General features: G+C 40.6%; 1 protein-coding gene across 2 annotated transcripts in view; it reads left to right on the top strand.

Annotated features, from left to right (window-relative positions):
• KALRN (kalirin RhoGEF kinase) overlaps positions 1 to 24410 on the top strand; it is a 500698-nt gene that overhangs the window by 190317 nt on the left and 285971 nt on the right. For both annotated transcript variants that reach the window (XM_071561941.1, XM_071561942.1), the window contains exons 5-6: positions 10210 to 10402; positions 14598 to 15110. In XM_071561941.1, the coding sequence (XP_071418042.1) occupies positions 10210 to 10402; positions 14598 to 15110 (706 nt within the window). The remainder of the gene's footprint in view (positions 1 to 10209; positions 10403 to 14597; positions 15111 to 24410) is intronic.

Below are 24410 nucleotides of genomic sequence, written 5' to 3'. Positions count from 1 at the left end.
GAAATAGTTACATATTTTTGTGGTATCTCAGTATCAGGGGTTACTCTTGGTAGGCTTTTCTGAAGCTGGGTGATGTGTCCAATGCGATGCTAAAGGTTTGCAGAGCATTTGTGAGATGGTTTCTGTTGTTTCTGGTCAGTTGTTTTCTTGGGGGGTGTGGAGATGTGACTGTGGTTGTTCAACTTGCCACCCAAACCTGCTGCTTTAGGCCCATTTCTGCACAGGATGTGTCAGGTTAACTGGCAGGTAGCAAACCATTAATCTGGTGGAGTTGATGTGGCCTCTTCCAGATCAAATGAGGAACTCATTATTAGGCCAAATATCCTTAGGTGCAGTTTTTCATGGATCTGCTCTCTGATTTTCATTACCATGGCCTTGCTGATAACTGCAATAAATTCTAGGAGTTTTCTGACTAGCAGATTCCTGCCATTCCTATCCCAGCATATATTAATTTGTCAATATAATCTTCAGGTCTGGCAGCAGGAAAAGCACCACCTGGGGTATGTAGTTCTTGAGATGAATGGGATGATGTTTGTTCACATGTGGCACTTGTAGATGGGCTTGCCTGGGAAGTTTTATTCTGCCTTTGATAGAGAAGCAATATAGCTAAGAGGGAAAAGGGAGCAGGCAGTTGAAACCAGATCATTTATCTGAACCTGCTTTAGCTGATAAAACAGTTGCTCTGTGTTTTTCCAGTTAGAGGTGACTGATGGTAGAAGTACTTATGGAGAACTGAAATTATTTGCAATTGTGGTAGAAGTTCAGGACCGTAAGGGAAGCAACATTAATACTGTGTTGCCATGACACCAATGTGTGATTTCCCATCAGTGTGGGAAAGTGCCTTACCATGATGGACTGAGGAGGCCACACACAGGCATCTAAGGAGTTCAGTCTCCTACAAAGAGAGAGAGCATCTGAAACTGGAAAAGTATCTTAAGTGATCTTGAGAAGGAAGGCAGGGTGTTAGCTCAGAGAATCTGTTGAGGTTTACATGGTTATTGCCAGGATTCGGTTCCATACTTGGACTGTTGGATTCACCTTTGGTTTCCAGAAGCCTTTGGGGTCCAACTTTCTCTGGAGGCTGATGGTCTCTTTCAGGTCTGCCACTCCCTGTGAAATTCTGAGTTGTTGATTTGTGGGTGCTCAGTGTCAGTGATTTTGATCTCTCAGACATTTATGTCTCCACACATACTGAGGGAGAGCTCCCGTCCAGTGCCTTCATTGGCAAGGCTTAGCCCCTCTTGCAGAGACACTGAGAGAGCCCGGCCTTGCTCGGAGACAGATCCACAATGAACGGGCTGTGAGCTGATGTTTTGTAGCTGCATTGTCAATAGCACATCAGTTTCCACTGTCTCTTGAGGACTCTGTAAAAAGGACTTTTTCCACTCTCAATGCCATCATGGTAGTTATTGGAAAGAATGAGTAAAGTCTGCTGTGTAAATGAATGCACAAAAATTGATTTTACAAGTGTATCTAATAACATGGATTGATTTGTACCTTCAGAGCAAGCCCTTCTGGTTGTAATACAACAGGCACTCTTCACCCAGCCTGGCATGGCAGGACGTATCTATCTGATAAGTGAACTATTTTAGGTAAATCATTGTGCCTACAAATGATTGTGCCTGCTTTGTTTATATACGGGTGGAGCTCCTAAAAAAGAAAGAGTACCACTCGTTTATTAGTCACAGTCAGTCCTCATTGTCCAGCCCAGGGAAAAAGGAGGTTTTTTAATTGTGCAGTTCTAAAGAGAACTAAAATTCTCTTGTAGTATCTTGGCAAAACAGACCCATTGGAGGGACCATAGAGCATTTCTGGGATGTAGCACTCAACCTGTCCTAACAGATACACTTGAATCCAGTGTTTGCCCTTAAATAGAACGTGGAGTGGGTGAACTCTGGCCAAAATCTTGTAAGTCTCAAAGAATAGTTGCATCATTTCTACTTAGGAGATACAGAGTGCAAAGCAAATCTCATGCTGAACTCTGCGCTGCCAATGGGCAGAAGCAAAGTTACTTAGTTGTGGACAAATCTGCTGCTTTGAAGTGCAGATTTTTCAATGAGCTTTAGAAATTTCTCACCAAAAATGCTTCTAAAATGCTATGGCAGTCAAAATATTTTCATAAAATTCAAAGATTTTTCCTGTTTTTTTTTTTCCTAGACTGAAAGAAAGAAAACAGAAAAAAAAGACACTTCATGTGAAAACAGAATATTTTGCTGTTATAAAACCTGTTTTTCAGTTTTTGATTCAGTAGTAGTTCTGTGAGAACCTGCACTTACCCTGTAAATGGATGTGCATTGCTCCCCTGCAGCAGGAGCAGTGTATGAGAACTGATGAGTGCTTACTGCAAGAAATGTCAGTACCATGTAGAAAAAGTGATTTTACCATCTTTGAAGAGTTTTTTCCCCTGTCCTCATCTGTGAGCCCAACTGAGCCGAATCAAATGTGCTAGTCCCAGGGTGGTTATACCTGCTTGCATCAGGATGGAGTTTGGCAGGGTGTCTGCCTCTGGACATACATTGGATTTTCCCAGGTGCTGCTGTCAATTGTCTCGACCTACATTAATCATTCTTTGCATGAGCCGAACATGTTTGCAGGCTTATTTGTGCTGTAAAAGTTCTTTCCCCGATGTGTTTCTCTGCCTCCAACAACGCATTTCAAGGAAATGTGTGTATTTGCAATCTGGAGACTTTCCACTCCGGGGTGACTGTGTTTTATGGTGCTGACTGGAATTCCTGGAGCTGTTCACTGCGCTCCATTCACTCACTTGTTCGGTCACTGATGGCGAGAACTGATAAATTAGGGTCCCGTGTCTAACAGCCCCAAGCACTCGTTGCCCAGATGAAGTATCCTTTTCCTTATGTGAAAATCTGGCAGTGTTGGCTGTAGACTAAACTTCATAGTGACTGCATGTGAGATGGACTTCATGGTCTCCTTGCTTGAACTGTGAAAAAACATCTGAAAGTGCAGGCAAAAAGATAAATTTATTTTTAAATCTTACTGGTTTGTTTGTCCTAAGCACAGTCGTACAAATTTATTTCTCATCTGAAATCCAATGGATTTGAATCTTCAGACTTATTTCCAGTAGCCTCTGCTCATCCAAGCCTTTTCAAGAATGGTGTGTTTATATTTCAGCACAACCCTAATATTTATTTTTACCAGCAAATGTCAAGAACATATAATTTTCATTTGGTAAAGCATTTCTGTTTTGTTTCTGCTAAATCATCTCAAATGGAAGACTTTAAATGCTCAAGAGAGAGTTGAATGGTACTTACTGTGCAAATATTTCTTTGTTGTAGTAACAAACCTTTAAATGTAGCCCTGCTTCAACCAAAACAAAGCCCTGATTAATTTCGTATTTATCTCAGCAGCTGTTTCAAGGAAAACCTGCCAGATATTGATCCGAATATAGTGATGTGCAACAACAAAAGGGGAAGAGGGTAAATGGGTTTAGATGAAGGCATCATTTACCAGCAGAAACTTAACAGGAATGTGCAAAATTACAATATTCGTCCGCCAGATTTGGCTTTAACAGCTGCAATCATGCATTTTTGGACACAGCTGTGTTTTATATCTTTGCTATTTGAATGAAGACAGGAAGCTTCTCAAATAGTGTTTATTTGCTCAATTAAATTGGAGAGCTCAGGGTCCTGGTTCTGGGCTGGGCTGTGCATCAGGATTTTTACCTGGGTGGAAAAGAGCATGACACAACCCTGCTGAGTCCCAAGGGAGACACCAGGGAGACCTGCACCTCTCACAGCAACTCCCAGGAACTCAGGGGATCATGGTTGCATATTGGAAAAAGGTTTTCTTACACCTAGCTGGTGTCTGAGTTCTTCTTAGCTTATGTCATTTTACAACAGAATTGCTTTGAGTTCAGAGTCATTTTTTTTAGAAGGAAAAATCAAATACCAAAAAGAACTACTTGTTTGAGAATAGCAGGAGGACCTGTTCTGGCACCAGTTAGCTTCTGCCAAAGTATTTGGGGTTTTTCTGCCTTTCTGTTCCATCCTTTTGACTTGGGGCCAGGGACAGGGGTTGAATGTGGACATTGTGCAGCCCACACATCTGCATTCTTGTGCCATTCACAGTCACACCTTATGTCCCCCAAGAGCAGTGGCTGGAAACCAGAGACAGGAGTTTTGTCTCTGCCTGGACCTCACTGGCCCCAAGTCTCTTTACAACATGTCACTGAAATTTCTCTAGATTGCTGCTTTATGTCCAGTTCCAGTCAGTGTAAAATGGGCTTTGGTTTCTTTCTTTTTAAAAAAGAAAAGTGAGAATGAGTGATTCCTTTTCAGTGCTTAAAGAGGAAAAAAATTGGGTCACAGTAAGGAAGAAAGGATTAATTGGCAATGGAGGCTGGGTGTCTGTTTCTCCTCTAATTGCAAAAGGCATTGTGAAACCCAGTTAAAAAATATAAGAGGGAAAGTCCAGGATGAAAACCTACAGTTGTTTAAGTAGCTGAAGTTCTCTGGTGGGAGTTTTATTCCAGAGTAATGGTGCTCTTGGGATGTGTACCACGAAATTCCTCCGCTGGTCTCTGATACACCAGCATGGAAGGAAGGTGTGAGGATCAGGAGACACAGGTGTCCCAGGATCTTTGAGAAGACAATCTGCCTCATCACACTGAACAGCCACAGTCCCTGGGGCATGTGGGTGACATCTCTGACTGATGGTGTGGCAGTGCAGGAATACATCAGTTATCCAGGATAACAAACCAACAGAGTTTGCTGAGAAGTGTTAAATAGAGTAAAATATTTTAATAAATAATTCTGATCCAGGAGTGCTTGACAAACAGGTCTACTAGAAAGGACTCTCTAAATGTACTGGAAAGTGTATTATGAATACAGATGACTATTCCTACTGACAAAGTGATATTCAGGCTCAACATGGTGATGTAAAAACAAAGTATGAAACTCTGTAAGTGATGCTGATTATTAACCTCTCTATCTAGTTTCATTTTCAAGCTGAGTAAATAAACCACAGACAAAATGAATAAAAAATTGTAATTAATCAAAAATATTAACACATAAATTACAGAAATGATCCTTGGTGCATTTTGATATGGAAAGTAGGCAGTGGAGTTAGTTTGATCTCGGGATGAAATGAGGCCTCTGGGATAACAGTTTGTGCTTGGAGGCTTTCACATACCTCTTTTCACATACCTCGTCTTCCTCTCCCTTTTCCGCCCTCAGCTTGTGAATCATTTGGCTGTCTACAGCCACATTTGTCAAAGGAATGATGATCTCAAAAATAATTAAGTTCCTGTAGATTTTGTACTTACAAATTGATGGTTGAAGAGCTACTTGTTATGCTGAGAGCATCTCCTGACAAGGTTACACTGACCCACCTTAGGAGAGATCTTGCTCTCCCCTTAACAAATCATATTTTGAATGAGATGCTAGACATGCCAGATCTGTGCTTTTAGTGGTCCAACAGGCGTGCTAAATGTGCTGCTTCATCATTAACTCATGACTGCAAAATGGGAATGGGGATATTATGTTATTTCAGCTAATCAAGTGCTGAAGCTTCGAAATGCCAGAAGCTTTGGCCAAACCATAAGGATGAAAAATACACATAATCAATGATAGGTATTTGAAAGATTAATCAGAAAGCACGAAGTCCTTAAATTCATTTGGTACCCAGAAAACCAGCTCTTGCCAAAGAAAATATAATTTAGAATGTGCCTGAATTAAAGAGGAAATTTGAGAAAATAACCTTATGAAAGTACCCTAGAAAACAAAATAGAGGCATTTATTTTGACAAAATTATCACATCTGCTTCTGAAATTCAATTTTATGCCTTTTTTTTTTATAATTCAGATCACAAGTACTGTTTTCACAAATATTCAAGGGTGTTTTTATTAAACTTAGAAGCTGGTCTTTGTCTTTTCTTACAACCAGTGTAGCAACTGAAATGACATATCAATTGTCAGCTATTTTGTGCTCACCGTTGCAAATCTAGTCCAGATGAGCACAGCCAAAAGGCTGATGGATTGTCCAGATACCTCGACCTGAGTGGTTTTTTCCAGTTTCTGGTCAAATATCAATACCGGAAAAAATTAAGCACCACAATCGACATCAATTGCCGTACTAAAGCAATTACGTGTGCGTAACAGATACATATTGATGTAGCATCTTGGGAGCCAGGAATGAGCCATGTCTTGCTTGGACAATGTGGAGGAAGCCTGATTGCCACTGATGCTTTTCCCGATCAATTGCGAAATTAGGAAGGCTTTGAGTTGTTGCTTTTAAGCAATAAAGTTAATAAGCATGGCTGGACTATTCAAAAGGAACCTTGGGTCATTTCCTTAGTCCATGCTGTGGTAACTGAAGAAAATGACTGACTGTCAAAGATGACTAATCTTCACAGATTGCCTCACCAGAGTTATCGCTGCTTCGTTATATCCACACAAGGGCATCTTTTTTAGGGCCCTGTCAATAGCTGCAATTATTTGGATATTGCAGCTTAAATTTTGGCCTATTTTTAGGGTTTTTTTTTCAAATTAATTTGCCTTTGAGGTGTCCCCAAATTTATGTAAATCTTTTGTGCTTTCACATACATGTTTAGTTTTGGGTTTGCAGACTGTTATTACTCATTATTTTTTATTCCCTGGATTTGCATCTATGGTTTCCTGAAAAGTAAATCACTGGAACTCACTCCAGACAGCTGAAGACTGTAGTGTGAGTATAGAGAGCTGGAGACCTCCACAAGGCAGGCTTCTTAGGCAAACCCAGCATGGCAGATGCCCTGAAGAGGTTATAATGTAAATAATTTTCTTATCTCCCCCTTCTTTCTCTGAAATATCAATACCTGATTAGTACTAGGCCACCTGTTTGTACAGTGCAGGTGCTCTCAAAGGCACCCTCTCCACAGCAAGCTTGGCAGCTGAAAGCAGAAATAATAAGCAGACACTTTTCTGTCTTGCAACAGTTTAAATGCTATTAAATAATAACTTTTGACATTCAGCTTTAAGAATCAGGCACTAATTTTCTGCAGAGTCAAAAGAATGTGGAGTTGTCACTGTGCTGGGGAGATCAGATTGTGTAGACAAGGTAAGAGACCCACAGATCTTGTTATAGGTTTGTACCATTCATCACATTAAAGAAAAGATTTGCAAGCAAAACTACTGCAAGAATGTGAGCAACACTCTCGAAACAGATGTTCTCACAATGATAAATATCATCCATTTGTACATTTCCTGCACAAGAACCGAAAAGGAGTACCCATCTTTGCACTTATTTCAAACAGGAGCTTACATGCTTATGTGATGAACAAAGCAGGGAAATCCTCTTTTTAATTAAGAGCATTGTTTGAAATTCTGTGTTATTAGTGAAAGAGTTGTTACACGTTGATGTGTTTTGAACAAAAGAAATCTATGATTATTCTTCTTTCTTTCCTCATTCTCCATCCCTATTTCCTATCAGTTCTGTACATGAAAATGTACTAAGCTCGTTGGAAATATGGTCTAGTTGGGAGTGTGAGTAGTGCTGGGAGTGAATAACTGCTTGTTCAAGGACAAGAATCAGGAAAGCTCTTGATCCCTGTGCTGGGCTGATGTCCCAGCCTGGTCCGCAGGATCAGTGGTTGCTTTCCTGTGTCCACTAGAAAAAAGCTGGGAATTGTTGCCCTTTCGTTTTCCACTGAAAACATACTGTGAAGTCTCCAAAACCTTGAAAGTGTGGAGCATTTTTCCCATACACACATGCTTAGCACAATGTGCTGGTGGGAATGGGTGGAAGTGCTGCCTGATCCCTCCACTCTGCACTTCCCAGGCCTGGAGAGGCTGTAAATGTTCAGTAAGCAGAGTCCAGACCACGGTTACATTTCTCAGTTCCCCACCTGGTATATCTGTCTCAACGCAGGCTGAACTTCTATCACACAGCCTATGCTCACAGCTGGGGACAGGGTTTGATTTTGGACCTGTTTGGTTCCAAGGCTTTAGTTCAGGTTCATCAACAGAAGGCTTCAGTCACTCAGGGCATTCATGTTCTGCTTATTGGAACAGGTTTTTTATGTTGTTCATTGGTAAGCGTTAACTTACTGGTTTAGATCAGATTTGGTAAGTTCTCAGGTTGGCAGCAGCCATGGGGAGCTGGAGGGGAGCTAATACTGGTTTTGCCTCGCTGTGGTTACAATGGGTGGTGGTGGTGTATTTATCTATCTATAGCAGACAAGAGAGATTGCACTTGCCTGTTACTTCTCTGCTGTTGGGGCTCTCCATGTGCCTGTATGGCTGCTGGGTCTCTTTGTCAAGTGTTTGAAGAAAAAGAAATCCTTGGAAAAGTTGGTTCAGTGTAACAGGGATCAGTGACTTGGCAGGAGTTCCCAAAGACCCTATAAAGCTTTGCAAGAAAAATAACACTTTCTATTCATCCCTTTCTGATTTGATTCCTTGTCTCAGCTCTTGTTCCAAAAGCCAAGAGGCAGTAGCACCACCAACAAAGCTTCTTTTACAGCCTTTTTTGGCATTAGTAATGGAAGGATCAGATGTCTGACCTTTCAGCAGTAGGTAAAAGGAGAATAGAAAGGTCTATATTCCTGACAGTGTTTGGAAGTCCCTGGTGTCCCCAGTTTTTCTTTACACTGACTGTTGTATGCTGTGTGCTCTGGGTGTGCCAGTAATGTTAAGGCAGAGGAACAAGCGTGTTGTCTTTGACTGTTCCTGTCTGGCACTAAGTTGAGACTGTTCAAGTTACTGAACTCTCTTAATATATATTTACCCAGTGTGCCTCCTATGAAGAATATCCCTATCCTTGTTCCAGCCCAGAAACCTTGTTTTATGCTTTATAGAGTCATTTTCAGTTAAATATGTAGGAGATGGATCTTCTTAGCAGAAAGAGTGTTTTAAGAAGTTAGAGGTAGAGTGTAGTGAAAAGTCATCCTGTGTGTTTGTGCACTGACAGTCTTAAAATTTCTGCACTGTACATAATAATAGCTGTCCTCAGCATATTTCAGTTTCATTCCAGTGATATCAACCATTGCTATTTTAAATTATCTTACATATGCCTCTATGTCCACAATATTGATCCCATTTATGTTGATATCCAGCCTGCAGAAAGATCAAAGGTTCTACATTCATGCATTAAAGAGGAGTTCTTGTTCTGTACCTTGTGTTCATGATACAAAATATATTCATATTCTGCCATGTTTCTCATTTTTCTTCGTTATTCTTTCTGTTTTCATTCTCCTTTCTCCTTTCCACTCTTCCTTTCTTCCAGTAGAGTCTCTGTCAGTGAAAAAGGCTGTGACCACCATTCCACCTTAAAAAAATAATAAAATTAGATCGGTATAGACCATTCTGGCATCTTTAGTGCATCACAAATTAATTTCACTCATTTACCTTACCAATAATATTACTGGGAATGGGGACTTTTGCATTTTGTGCAAGAGTTTGAGGCCTAAAGCAGGCACCAGAGCTCTTGAGACTTCAACACCATGCAAGGCAGCTGCATTAGCTGGTCAGTCAGAGGAGCAGTCACTTCTCACCAAATGTTGGATGCTACAGATGAACGATGACACTTTTGAGCCAAACCCCTTTTTCTGAGGACAAATACTGCTCTGTCCCTAAAAGGTTATGCTGAAAGCAGCCCAGATTTGACTTGAATCAACACATCCTTTTATTCTTTCTCCTCTTTTCTCCTGAGGAAAAGAGAAAGATATTCTTGCAAGCCAACACTCTGGTGTTGTTGGGCCACACGCATTGCCAGTGACCAGGCCTGTCAGAGAAGGATTTCCAGGCACTTCTCTGGAAATGACACTGTTAAAAAAGTCCTTAAAGGGACCTCTGAAAATGAAGGCATCCCAATTTACAAGTAGCCAGTAATGTTAAAGTCCCTGCTTTTTACGCTGTGGGTTAAGTTCAATATGTTGAAAGCAGAATCTGCTGTATGCACACATAAAGAGCTTCTATACAGCTATGTTTGATTCTGTTTTCAATTGTATGAAAGGCTTTAGTGAAAATTTGCATTACACGTGTCTTGCAAATTAGAAATTAAACTGTAATATGGACACTTTTATCCCATGTGAATTATAGTAAAATTAATGTAACCTTTCATATAGCCTTTATGCTGTACTGTCTTTTGTCTTTTCTTTTAAAGTATGGCATTCCTTGCTTTGCTCTGAAGCACTGAACACTAACAACAAAGATGAAGTCTTGGTGTGACTGCCCACAATATTAATTATCATGATATGCTTTTATTCCTACAGCGAAGATGTTTGTAAACGAGGATTCACTGTTATTATCGATATGAGGGGATCCAAATGGGATTTGATCAAGCCTCTCCTAAAAACCCTTCAAGAAGCCTTTCCTGCTGAGATTCATGTTGCCCTGATTATAAAACCTGATAATTTCTGGCAGAAGCAGAAAACAAACTTCGGCAGTTCCAAGTTCATCTTTGAGGTGAGAGCCACATAGAAATGTATGGTAAAGCACTGTCTCTGAGAAAAACTTTTCTTCAGGTAATAATAATTCCTAAGTCTGTGATGGAAAGCAAAACATACATCCAATGACTTGGCAGGAGTTGGCTGATGCCCTGGCATCAAGTTGTCCTCTGAGTACACTGGTGGAATGAGTTGTATGTTTTTTCTCAGAGGTTCACATAGTTCATTTTGCTGAGGGTTTTTTTGTGGTATTTATTTTTGGTTGAGTTGCATTAAGTCTTTTCTTTGTTTCTTGTAGGGATAAAACCCCAAACCAACACCAAATTAGTCAAAATGGTAAAGACAAAGTTCTTTAGATGTGTTTGTTAGTTGCCCTCTGCCCAGCTTCAGATAGTGACTTTTTTTAAAATAAAAAACTTTTACTAAATTATCACCTCTACATAGTGTCCCCTCTTTTATTTAATAGAGATTTACAATTCAGGGGTTACATTAACAACTCCTGTGAATGATAAGGTGCCTCAGGCAGGTCCTTTGAGAAGTAGCCAGTATAGACAAATTGCAAAATTAAAGGGAGTTTTGCTAACGTTCTCATTTATGAAGACAAAACAGTTGTGTTCCCTTAGAAAACCTTAGTTTTCTTGTGAATTTTCTGAACAGCAAAGCTCAGATGCATGAAGTACTTATACTTCAATCATGCCCAGCCATGACTTAGTCATGTGTTGTTTTTCTCTCATTCATTGAGAAACAATTATATTGTTGGCTGTCTTACCAATCCCTTCATTTCAGAGAGACACTCAGATTCTGCGTCTCTGGAACTCAGTAGAGAATTTGGCTATAGATCTTAGTGTTTATTGCAATGGAAGACTGTATCTAAGTATATTTTTAAGATAAGTTAGTGTGATATAAATATATCCTTATTTTCAACCTGTTCTTGAAAGCATTCTTGAATTGCTATGGGGCCTTAGATTGGTGTTACACTTATACATTATTATCACACAATTATGCATTATTACATTAAGTGTGTGTACATTTTTCTCCCCATCTCACAAAACCCAGTCAACATATAAATTTTGCTTTGATTAAATAAGTCTTCACATTCATTGGCTACTTTTGAGGACTCAGCCATCAAAATAGCTTCCACTTGCTATCCCATATGCTATCCCATGTTTCCCATCGAAAGCAAGGCTGTCTCCAGTGTGGGTTTGTTACCTCCAGAGATCCCTCCCACTTCCTGAAATCTCTGCTCGTGGCAGAGGCAGCTGCTACCACAGAGCAGTGAGACTGGCAGTGCTGCCTGTGGGCAACGAGAGGGAGAACGGAGATGTTTGGGTACAGAAGAACATGGAGCAGGAGGGGGCCTGCAGAGACCAGTCACAGAATAGTTTTGGTGATTTGGAGCTTCTGTTTAAAATATATATGGGCACTGAGGGGCAGTCCCATAGCCCAAGAGAACACAGGAATTGCATGTATATCCAACACTGAATTTCAATCCTCCAGTGTTTTAGTTAAAAAACCCCACATCTTCCTAAAGCTTCAAAGCCTTGAAGTAAAGTAACAAGAGTTCAAATATATATTTTTAGAACATTTGTTTGTTTTAAAAGTTAATTAACACTTTCTGGAGGCTTTTTACTGTGTGGAGTTGGTGTAAAGTAAACTGTGATCAAACTATTCCTCATAGTTACAGCTCTAAGTCTGCATTGTCTTAAAAGCTCTGGACTCATCTGCTGTATGTGCTGGCACACACGAGGGGTATTTTAATTTTGTGTGTACCTTTGAGCCTTAGTCTGTCTGCTGGGCTGTTCGCATGGGTGTCTGTAATGGGTCACAAAGTTTTGGACCAGAGGGAGGAGTGTCAGTGCTTTCACTGTGTATTGGAACACCTGCAGACACTCAGAATTGTAGAATGGTTTGGATCCTTAAGTTCCATAGTGGAAAGATTTCCTAAGCTGTGGTTCACCCTGGAATATATGCACCACAATCCAGGAACTTCTAAAGGATTCCTGTGGATGCTGCTGCTTATCAGTGAGCTCAGGCTCTTGGGCAGCTCATGCTCTCTGAAGAACTGAGTATCAAGCAAGCATCACAGTTCAATATGACCCACATTTATTTGATTTATGTGGGGCATCTCACAGGTACCTTCCCTGCACTGAAGTGTCATGATGATTTCCCACAGCTTGGATACGTGAGGGCCTTGGCAGGAACACACTGCAGTGGAAAGAAATGGAAGTCTCTGCTGAATTACCCCATCCACAAACTCAGCAGTAACCAGTGTCAGTTTTACGGCCAGATTTCCCTTTTGAGCTTAATGGAAGCATTATACATGTGCCAGGACCCTTAGTGAAGGCTAAGGATTTGGATTTTGTGTGGTGAGACTCCAGCAGACTGTTTCTGTGTCACAGTCCAGAGTTCCCACAGATCTTCACTCAAAGAAAAGGGTCTGGTTGATGTATGTGGACTCCAAAGCTTCCTGGCACTTTGATGGATGGACCAGGCAGCTTAGTTCGCATTAATTCGGAGGTACCTTCAAGGTTGTTTTCTTTCTCCTATTGAAAGGCTCTAAATAGGGGACAACACTTTTTAAAGTGATTTCTAAATCTGTGAGACAGTTACCTTCCTAACTAAGATTGTTTTCATGGAAGTTTCAAGAACTCTTTTAAAAAGCAAACCTGAATAAAGAATAAATATTTCTGCAGAATTTGGTAAATGAAAAGCCTTCTGCTATCTCATCATGTCAAATTTTGACCACTATTAGAGCAGTGCTTCCATGAGCTTGACACACTGCAGGGGTGTTAACACACTGCCCAGGTGTTAACCACGAGGAGAAGTATTTTCCTGGCAGGCAGTTAAATTGTTAAATTGAATTATCTTCAAAGGGTCAGGGTCTAGGTCAAGAGGTTTAAAAATTTGAAAAACCTCTGAAGCTTCATACTTACCTTCCCACTGTTTGTGGGTTCTTTCCACTGTCCTCTCCTTTCCCCAGAGTAAGGAATAATGCAAGAAAGTTTTATGATAATTTTTCTCCTGAGCATAAATTCAATACAATCCCAATTTTAATAAATTGCAGAATGCCTGATATTTTAGGATAGATACAAATTGGAAGCAAAACCCTATTACTGAGTTTAAATCAGTGGTCAGCCTGCTCTTTTGAACATAATCCAGGGTAATGGTTGGGTCTTTAGGGGTTTTTCTTTGTAAATGACTTTTACAAGATTGCTGTGATTATTGGGTTCCTCTGCTTCTGAAGAGCATGAACTCTGGCATTCTTTAGAGGCCTGATCTTTAGGGGGCAGATGTGCATTCACTGATGAACATCACAAGCCTTTAAGGGCTGCCAACTTGGGTGTTAACATGACAGCACAGAAAATCTCTAGTTATATATGAAGCCCTATGGTCATATTTCATGAAAAAAAAAATTGTCTAAAACAAAGGGGAACAGCTCTCAGTTGTTGCATCCTTAAACTGTAATCTGCTTTCCAGACACCCAGTGCTTTTCTCTATCACCAATTACTGAGTCTGAATGAATTAAAACCATCTCTCATTGATCGTGTATGATTTGTGAGCAGTGCTTTCTATTGGCAATAAACTCTAGTTGTTAATACTCCAATGACATTTCACTTTTACATCGATTTTTGGCTTAATTAAATTAGGAATTATTAATATGGAAGAGATCTGCCTGTGGCTGAAGCCAGCTGGAATAATCTGGAAGAAAAAAACCCAGCATGTTCCGTGTTTTGGCAGGTTGCAATAACTTCTTCAGATCGTATGCCTAAAATTTTTGCTTCTGCATAGCTGGTCTCTGGGGGGTACCACCAGAAGCAGAATCCCTGTAACACCATGTACCTGTACAGTGAACAACCATATACAGATATCCTACACCTGAAGTCCTCAGTGTCCAGCTGGGTTGATGTAATCTGTGTCAGAAACATTTTCATTGTATATTTTTGATAGCCAGGCCAGCTGAAAAAGATAGACATTATTCCAGGAAATATCATGGCTTTTAATAAACAAGTAAATCAATGCCATTAATAGCAAAATTTTCTATCCAATTAATTCATCAAAATTAAACATAGTCCTCGATGTCTTTTACAATGTTCTTCAATTATGTATTGATGAGGAAAATAACGGCTTTGTGCACCATGCCTCGCTTTAAGGATTGCATTGTTGTTTCTGATTAAATGGTCACTGATTAAATGCTCTCCTTTTCCTTTCCTTAGACAAGTATGGTGTCTGTTGAAGGCCTGGCAAAGCTTGTCGATCCTTCTCAACTGACCGATGAGTTTGAAGGGTCCTTGGATTACAACCACGATGAATGGATAGAGTTGCGTGTCTCATTGGAAGAGTTCTTCAACAGTGCTATCCATCTGTTATCAAGGCTGGAGGATCTCCAGGAAATGCTGGCTAGGAAGGAGTTTCCGGTTGATGTTGAGGGCTCGAGAAGGCTGATTGATGAGCACACACAGCTTAAGAAAAAAGTGATTAAAGCTCCCGTGGAAGAACTGGATCGGGAGGGTCAGAGGTTGTTACAATGCATAAGATCCAGTGATGGTTTTTCTGGTAGGAACTGCATTCCTGGAAGTGCAGATTTTCAGAGTCTTGTGCCAAAGATCACCAGCCTTTTAGACAAGCTGCATTCCACCCGGCAACACTTGCATCAGATGTGGCATGTCCGCAAGTTGAAACTGGACCAGTGCTTTCAACTCCGGCTCTTTGAGCAAGATGCTGAGAAGGTAGGGAATAATCTTCTCCTTTCACACTTTAACCAAGTCCCTGTCACGAGGACACTGTGACCATTTTTTCTGTAAGTGGCAACATGGGGTGTTCATCACAGGTGTTAATCTCATGTTGCCAGCAGATGTACTTCATGTGACTTGTAAACCCGATTCACTGAGCTAATTGTTGGATGTAGCAGACAAAGAGAAGCTCCAAGAGGAGCTTCTGATTTTCTGTGTCACAATGAGTACATGTAGTAGACATTAGCACAAGAACCAGGCTTTTCTTCAAGTTTCTTTTACTAAGCTTATGAATATATTTATCTACTTGTCACAGCACCTAAAGAAGAATGATTTTAGGGTTTGATTCACTATGATTATTGTTTGCACTTCTTGGAGCATATAGGAAATTTGTAGTTTAAATCCTCCTGATTGTTATCTCACAGAACATTTTCAGTTTCCTGTTCATAGGAAATCAGAACAAGATCTGCATCTTTAGTAATGACTTTGTACCAAGGACATGGTCACTCAGTTCCCACAGAAGAGACCTGAGACAATGTTTGAGATAAATATCTAAATAGACCAAGATAAAGTATTCTGAAGTAACAGCAACATACAAAACCCAATGTGGCTCTTTTGCGTTTAAAAGAACATAAGGATGGCATTTGAATTCATACCTAACACTAAGTCAGTGCCCTGTTCCTGTTCATCAGCACAAGGCCTTTATTTGAGAAACATTTCACATTAAAGTATTCCATAGAGATTTCACTGGAACTTCTATTTCTTAGATGTTTGCAATGTAGTGTGTCAGCCTAAAAGGCACGTGGTGTGTCTTGAAATGCAATACAACATACAAAAGTATCAAGAGCAGCAGAAGCACAGGTAAGTAACATGGATTTAGGATGCTGCAGTTCCAAGGTGTGTGGTACCACTGCTAAGTTACATCCTCATTCCCTGTGCCTACAGAAGTTACTAATTCAGGAACCTGTAGTAGATAGGGAAGTCCCCGGAAAGCAAAGCATAGCAGCTTGTCGTGTTTGTTGAAAAGACTGGCTAAAAACCAACCAGAGTTCCCAAACCAAGTTTCACAGATTTCAGTAACACAAAGCCAAGTGTGCTCCCTACTACTTGTAGTATGTCTACCTTTTGCCTCTGGAAGGTTATGCAAGTACGGATTTTGGGGAGTGTACTTTAGAAAACTGTGTTCTGCTAGAGTCTTGGTTTCCTTAATGCAGAAGTGCTTGATACCTTCTTAGGTGATTTTGTGAGAAGTCTTTGCTGCACGTTTAAAATTCTAGGCCCCAGAGGTAGGGTATTCTCAGTGGAAGGCACTGAGCTCTCAGATTAAGGTTTATCTAGTCCACATATCCATCAAAAACACCAGTCTGTGAATCTTCTCTACTTAATGTATTATCCAGTTGTTTCAATAACACATCTGCCTAGACAGACCCAGGGGGAACTCACTGAAGATATTTTTTTAATTAGCTACAAATTAATATTATCTTAAAATATCAGGGAAAAGTACATTGCTGAAACAAACATAATCTTCAGTAGTGCCAAGCAGGACACATGACATTGTTTTTCAATGCATGTACTAAATATCTCTAAGACATGTTAAGACTGAAAAGGCTCCATCATTGTATAACAAATCCTCCTGTTGGGAAAACCTTGAATTCGGATGAGTCACTCCAAAATAAGAGTCACTGTAGCATCACTCAAGAATGCATAAGAGCCAAGTTTTAATTACAAGTGCTCCAATTTCTTCTTCTCACTTTTCCCTGTGTGTCATGTGCTATAAGGAGATAGCTCACTTCTGTCCTTCCCAGCAGTGGCTGTATTTCAGTGTCCCAGTTTGGATTTTCAGTTTCTTTGGGATTACTCAGAAGACTGCTGCTATTTTATTTACAATTATTTTTATTGCTAATATTATTAGTAAATTATTAATATTTAGGAAGTTGTTATAATTAATAATGTTAAACTGAAAGGCTCTCAGGTCAGATCAATGTCTGGTAAGTTCTTGTGGCCATTCCCCATTCTGTAGTGCTGAAGAAATCTCTAGGATGTTTCTTTTCTACCTCCTGAACAGGCATAAAAGGATGTTGTGATACAAGTCTGGGCAATGTGACAGCTGCAGTCTTTGCACATGGTATTCTGAGGTTGTTAAGTGTAAAATTTAGGTGAGTCAAAAAATAAATGAAACCTTTGAGGTGAAGGCAGAAGCAGTGAGCATGTGATTCCTGCCTTTGAAACAGTGTCTGTCTTGAGCCATTCCTGTTTGACGAAACCGATGTTCTGGTCTTGTCGATATCTCTTACTCACCTGTCTCACATTAACTAAACGCACAGTCTTGCTTTGGCTTCTCTCTGCTTTGGCTTTGCTTGCCTTTCCTTGACTTCTACACTTTCCCAAAGAATAGAAAATAGTTTGTTGCTTTATACTTTAAAATCTGTGTTATTAATCTCCCCAGTTTGAGAGTCCCTAAAAGTCTTCCAGGAAAGGTTGCAGACCCTTTATATTCACAGTTCACACATGTAGACATGATGTAGAATATTGATGTGCTTGTTCTGTGTTGCTGCCTTTTGCAGGTCTCTTTGAAGCAGTCAGATCATCTCAGACTGGAAAGTCCTTGTTTCATAAAATGCTCAGAGCTGAATCCAGCCTGAGTGCTGCCTCCACTGTAGAAACAGCCTCCCATGTGTCTGTGTATTGAGTTTTAGAGTTTCCAGGTACCTCCTTTTCCTCAGTTGCACTTTATCCTCTACACTTAGGTATGATAGCAGAGCCAGGATAGTCTTCATCTCCCAGGGAGAGGCACAGCACTTTCCATCTAACCTGGATATGTCATTTAGTTTTAATCAAATGACAACTCTCATACCCTGTGAAAGCTCAAACTCCAACATAAAATTTTGAATATAAACAAAGTTTTAGGCTTTTTTTAAAATATCTCTGTATGCTCATTGGATGATATTTCAGGAAACCTGTTTTAATAAGGAAAAAATGGACAAGGACTTTCCATTTTCTTGGCATCTCTGAGTTCAAAAATTTCAGGTGTCCTCATTGCCTGAAAAGTTCTTAAAACTGGGATAGAAAAAAAAGAGGGTCACAAGAACTGAAAACACACAGTATTTTAAGGTAGGTAAGTTAATTTTTGAACCCTTTGGTACTAAAATACCCCAGATGTTCCAAGCAAATCAATTCAGTTCTTTTCCTCCTATAGATCCCCACTATTGGAACATTTAGAAATGGCAGTCACTGCCCTGACACACAAATTATTCAAATTACAGGGGCTACAACTTCGAGAAATCTGAATAGTTGTGTGCTGAACAACTCATATTATTGGTAAATAAGTGGAATGAGTGGCAGTCACAGCCTGGGCTTCTCCCACTCCAATCAGTGGGATGGAGCAGAGCTGTCTGTGGAGAAACCTGGTGTCCATGTCAGGCCTGTAGGATTTTCTTTTCCTGTACTGGGGCCAGGGGAAAGGCAAAGTGGGGCTATCACATAGGCAGAAGCAGTGCAGGGAGATTGAATTCCCAGATGGAGACTGGAAGCTCCTTGAAGCTCAAGTCAGCAGGCAGGTCAGCCATGTGGGGAGCTTTGGCAGGGGGGTGTGAGGAAGTTCCCATGCTGTGCAGTGCTGACTGTAATGATCTGCTGATAAATAACACATTTCAGCTGCTGGCACAGCCCTGACCCTCACTGTTCAACAAATTTATTCCTTACCAACTAACATAGGAATATGTATGTATATATATGTAATTTTGAAACTAGAACTGAGGCTTCACTGTGTTTTTACTGGGTAACAAGGAAAATATTTTTAGTCACCAGTAACATTAAAAAATGTAGCCCAGTCTAAACTGAATATTATTTGAAACAAAAACCCCATGATTACATAGATCCAACTATTAGAACTATCTGAGAAATGATAATTGGTTGGTTGAAATCTGGACAGGGAGAATAATTCAGGCAAGAGTCCACATGTTTTCCACTTGAATAAATACCAAAAAAGACAAAAAATTATCCTTACACTCTGTACTTTCCAGCTTTTCTGGAAATCATTTGTAACTGGCACCCAATTTGACTTTTGTAGGAATTTCCACATCATTCTGGGTTGGTTCCATATCAGTTTTACTACCCCAGCATGTATGTGAATGAAAAACTATCATGATGTAATCAGTGTTGTCCACATTAAGTATAAACATTATAGTCACCAGCTGGACTGAACTGAGGGTCTGCACTGTAAACTCATCACAGCAGAGCAAAGAGGAGGCTGCTCTAATGCCACTGGGGCCAGCCCCAACAGGGGGTTTGCATGTTCTCTGTGTCCTCACCTCCCCTTCTGCTTCCTGACTTCCTACAGAATCCACTGGACAAAGGCAAACTCCAAAAGATGGCAGTGATAGTTAGAAAATCCCACAAGTGAATTTCACTGTAAGTTTGCGGTGGGAGAAACATTTTATTTGGATCAGGCCAGCTTTGTAGAAAGTCTAGTGGCAAACCACAGGCCACATCTAGTCTTCAAGGAGCAGTGAAGTAGCAGGCTTGCAGTCAAAACCAACTGCCTCATGTATGCCAAAGCTTCCCTTTGAAAAACACAGCTCTGCCTGTGATTTTCACTGTGGAGCTGCCTGTGGGAAGCTGTGCTGGCTGCTGGGGGCTGCCGTGGTGCTGCTGCTCTGCAGGTGGTGCAGCGGGAGGGAGCAGAAACCAGTGAGGGATTGCAGCTCATACCCTACTGGCAGCTGTTGCTCCCATTTCCCAGGTGATGTGACCAGCCTGGAATGATGGTGAGTGCAAGAGTAATTGGCATGTGATTAACAGAGCAAAGTTCATAGGCGGAAGACAAGTTTGGAGGAGGCCATAAGCAAAATGATTCGGGGGAAAGAGGGTGCAATAACAGTTGCAGCAATTCTCCTGCATCCTGCTCGCTGTGCCAGTGTGGGCAGTGAGACCATAACACGCTGCATCCCTCCATTCTCACATCTTCTTCAGGCCTCTTTAAATAAGTGAACTGGTGTGTTATTCTATGGGATAGGTGCTGCTAAACAGCCACCACATAGTGAAATAAATAATGTGGGGTTTGGTTTCTCAAGGGGGAAAATCACAGATATGTCATCTGTACTAGACTACTGTCCAGTGTCCTGTTCCAATTCCTAATGAAAGTACTGGGAAGACTCCTACTTATTTTCAGCAGAATCACAATAAACCCGTTAACTAACAATATATCCAGTGTGCAGTGCCAGGCAAAATTTAGGAGTTTGTGGGTTAGAGTGTCACTTAACACCAGAGTCAGTCTAGAAAAATACAGAGAAGCTCCAGCTCCACAGCAAAGTCAGCGGGGGAGAAGAGTATCCAAGAAGTATATAATCTGAGCATTTGAGCCATGCTCACACTGTTATTAGAGTATTACACCTGCCAAAGGTTCGTGTTCCTCAGAAGGAAGAAATGCTCTGCAAGCTACTCTTTGTGTAAAAAGATGCAAGATGGCTTTGATGGATAATAGAATGTAAAATGTGGAAATTTATGCTGTGGTTTGGGTGAGAAAAGGTGCCTTTAAGAAAGAACCACTGATATCTTGATGTTTGAGAGAAGGAAAACTATAATTTGTGTTTGTAGGATACCCACTTCAACTGTTTCATACATTGCTTCTCATACCGCACTTAAAAATTCTGATGCTGTTTGTTCTGTAATAAAATGCACTACAAATCTGATGATATGATCTTTCTTGCTAATAGGAGGCAGTTTGTTTTACTACAGTCCATTAAGTAGAGCAATTGTAACTGCTCCCTTTAGTCAAGTGATGTGTGGGGAAGCATTTCCTAGAAATGGGTCTTAGCTGACTTTCTGGAAAAGCAGCACAAGAAAGACTAAAAAAATCAGCAACATCTTCACTTTCTTCTACATTCCCCATCACCTCTAATTTTCCTTCCTTTAAGAGTGTCAAAAGACCCTGGAAGTGATACATAAACAAATGATAGAGTTTTCCTGTTTGCAAGGTGTCAGATTAACCCTTAAGGATTTGGATAATGCCAATAGGCACAGCACCTGGGACAACTTCCTCCAACTAAGATAAAATCCACTTAGTGAAGGACCATTTCCCTTCTCTTATTTCACTGCTGGAAGCACTCGCTTCCTTTCATCTGTGCTACATGCCATATATCCAATTGCCTCCAAGATTCGTGTGAATTACTGGCTTAGAAGTTACTGTAAAAGGGATGTGTCCCAGGGATTGAGAATGGGAAGCCAATGAGGAGAGTGCTGAGAAGCTGACAGAGGGAGCTGTCATATGTGAAATGAATACAAAATGAATGAGTTCTGGGGAGTGGTTAATTAGGACTGGAGAGGAGGCAGGAAGCATATTAAGAGGGGACAGAACCAGAATCAAGATTAATAATAAAAGCACATCCTTAGTGCCTCACATCAGGGAGAAGTACATATGCCGTATGTGCTATTTCACTGTGAAAGGATTTGTTACTGAATGAATGGTATTTAACAGTTAACAGTAATAATCATACAGGCATAATAATCATGGATTAGACACGGATTTTTGTATAGGATTTAGATTTCATTTAAGTTACGTGAATATCACATTGGTGTGCAGAACTCAGCATGCCCTGGATTTTCCAAGTAAGTACTTATACCATGGATATCACAACAGCACAGTAAGTGAGCATCTCAGTAAGGAGCTTTCCTGGAGATTTTGAGCACAGGGGGTGTTGTTAGACCTGAGGGAAGCTCTATAAGACTTTCTCAATAAAAGGAGTCAATGAGCTTAGTGTCTTCTGCAGAAACATTTCACTGAGGGTCCAAGTGAGGCTCATTTAAGCATGTTTCTTTTATCCTCAGCCCATTCCAAATGTCTGTGCAGAGAAAGGACAGGGCCTTGGCATGCAGATACTGACTGGGAAAGGCACTGAACTCGTGGTCTGTGTTTATGAACAGGCCTGTGTTTGTAGAGAGCTTTATAAGAGTGACCAAGAATTTACCACCAAGCATAAAAGAAATCTCTTACCCAGAGTGCCAGAAAAGGAGTTTTCAGAGCACCACTTTGAAGTTGGTAGCTACTCCTCAGCCCAAAGCATCTGCCTCCCTATTCCTGTGGTGAAACTACTCAGTTTCAGCCTGGTATCCCTGATCTGATTGCATTTGGGTGCTTGAGGTCTCCCTGAGCTGTCTGCTAAGAAGACAGAGACCTGGTCCTGAAAAGCAGAGAGAGTATCAGCTTCTACTGAAATCAGTGAAGGACTCACCCTGCCTGTGAGAGCCCCCACTGACAGGCCCTGAGTGAGCCAGAGATGTCCTGTGCTCTGGTACCAGTACCTGGCTGTGGCTCTAGCCCTGCTGATGGCTCAGGATTAGCCACTGCCACCTGCTTATGGTAATGAGACTGTGTTTCCATCTGCCCATGCTGATGCCCCTGTCCCACTATTCCAGTTGTGTTGGTACACATTTGCAATATAATGGGCAGCCTGATTTGCCAGGGCCTGGAATAGTCCTATATAAGAACAACAAGCTTTGAAAGTGTTCCTGATACAATTGGTTCTCATTTTTATCACATAGAAGAAACGTACAGATAGATCTCTGCTTTTATGGATCTGGAGTTAGAAATTGCTCAAGAGGAACATTTAGTCTATTTTAAGTTGCCTCAACATCTTTGTCTTTTCTCATCCTATGGACTCTTGAACAGAGCACATAGTGTCTGTTCTCTCTGGAAACCTTGTTTCCAAATCTGGCATCTTCCCTCTCATATTGCCAGTGAAAAATGCTTTCTTTTATAATCTGAAGTTTCCCTTAGCATATGGTACCTTTTTTTTGCTACAGAGATTCTCACTAGACAACTGTTCATAAAATCAGACTTTGGATGCCAGTGTTGTGAAGGAGAGTCAGCTACCAGCCTAAATAAGCTGCCATGTGAACAGAAGATCTCATTCCATCCTTTGTACTTAAGCCCAGTCTGATACAAAAACAATAGAGAGAACAGGCCCCATGTTCAATATGAAGTGTTTGCTTTGACACAGAATTTGTAATACCAGGCAGACCACAAAAAATAGGTGCAGATAGTTTCCTAAATTGTTGAATTGGCAGACACCATCTTACAATATCAGATCTTACAGTGTTGAAAAGATGATTATACAGGTGACATGGAAAGGATGCTTAAGTTGAGACTGAGCTGGGTGCATAAACAATAGTTAAGAGCGTGTTTGTATGGCATGTAGCATAATAAGGTCCTGAATCTGACTGTGGTATTGGTTATTTCCAGCAAAGAAATGCAGATTTGCAGTTGTAAAAGGCCCTTGGAGAATTAAGGGTATGGAAGCATTCCTACTGAATACAGATATATATATCCACACATGACTTGGGTTGCTTTAGTATAGCACGGCAAATATTCTGCTTCACTTCAGCTGTTTTGAGCAAGACTTTTCTGATAGCACCAATCAAGCAAAAAGAGTCAACACAGGAAGTTCATATCAAAGAGGGAAACTGTACATCCATTCCTAAAAATCTGTTTATTTCCCCAAATGAACCTATGCCAACTCTAATGACTTGTAGTTAATTACTTCACACATCTTAGAACAAAGGAACCTCTAAAAAACAGGTGAGAATTGAAAGCATGTAACAATAACTCTATTGTAGCAGCTTTTCATTAATTTTCAGTGTTTATTCAAATGTGTTCTTTGTCATGTTTCTTTTCCTTTTTCCTTCTTGCATTTTAAAATAATTGAATTCTTGCTGACTGCTGCTCTTGCTTCATCTTGAAGCGCATCAGTGCTCTCTGTCGTGGGTAAGGCACTGTGATGTGTTGATGCAGCTCCATAGACTGATGCTCTGAATGCATCTTTACTGATTTTTTTCTGAAGCTCAGTGGTAGCATAACAGGGCTTTGGTTCATGGATTTCCCCAATTACTCAGTTTATCAGGTCTCAGAATTTTTTTATTTTTATTTTAAATAAAACAAACAAATGAAGTTGGCCTAGAAGCAGAAAAAATGTTCTAACAGGGGGTGGTTGTGCACAGAGGGTGTGTTGACAGTTCCTTGTGATGCCGTGAGTATACATGTCATCTGCTAAAGAGATTTCATAGTGGGATCAGCACCTTCCCTTTTGGAAGGCCCTGAGAGTGGCAGCTAAACTGTGTCAAGTGTGCAATTTCTCTCACCTAGTCATGGACACAAAATAATCATTGGGGAAATGTGGAGGTAAATCCTCTTCAACATCTATAAGGATAAATTACTTGCAAACCCCTTCATCTTTTTGAGGAAGATGAATCCTGCGTAGCCTGTATGTCTCAGTGCAGGAACCTGCACGCTGGGACTTGCAG

This window comes from Pithys albifrons, chromosome 8 (genome assembly GCF_047495875.1).
Source record: "Pithys albifrons albifrons isolate INPA30051 chromosome 8, PitAlb_v1, whole genome shotgun sequence".
In the NCBI taxonomy this organism is placed as follows: domain Eukaryota; kingdom Metazoa; phylum Chordata; class Aves; order Passeriformes; family Thamnophilidae; genus Pithys; species Pithys albifrons.
The sequence above is the reverse complement of the archived record's forward strand: the minus strand, read 5'-3'. Positions and strand labels throughout refer to the sequence as shown.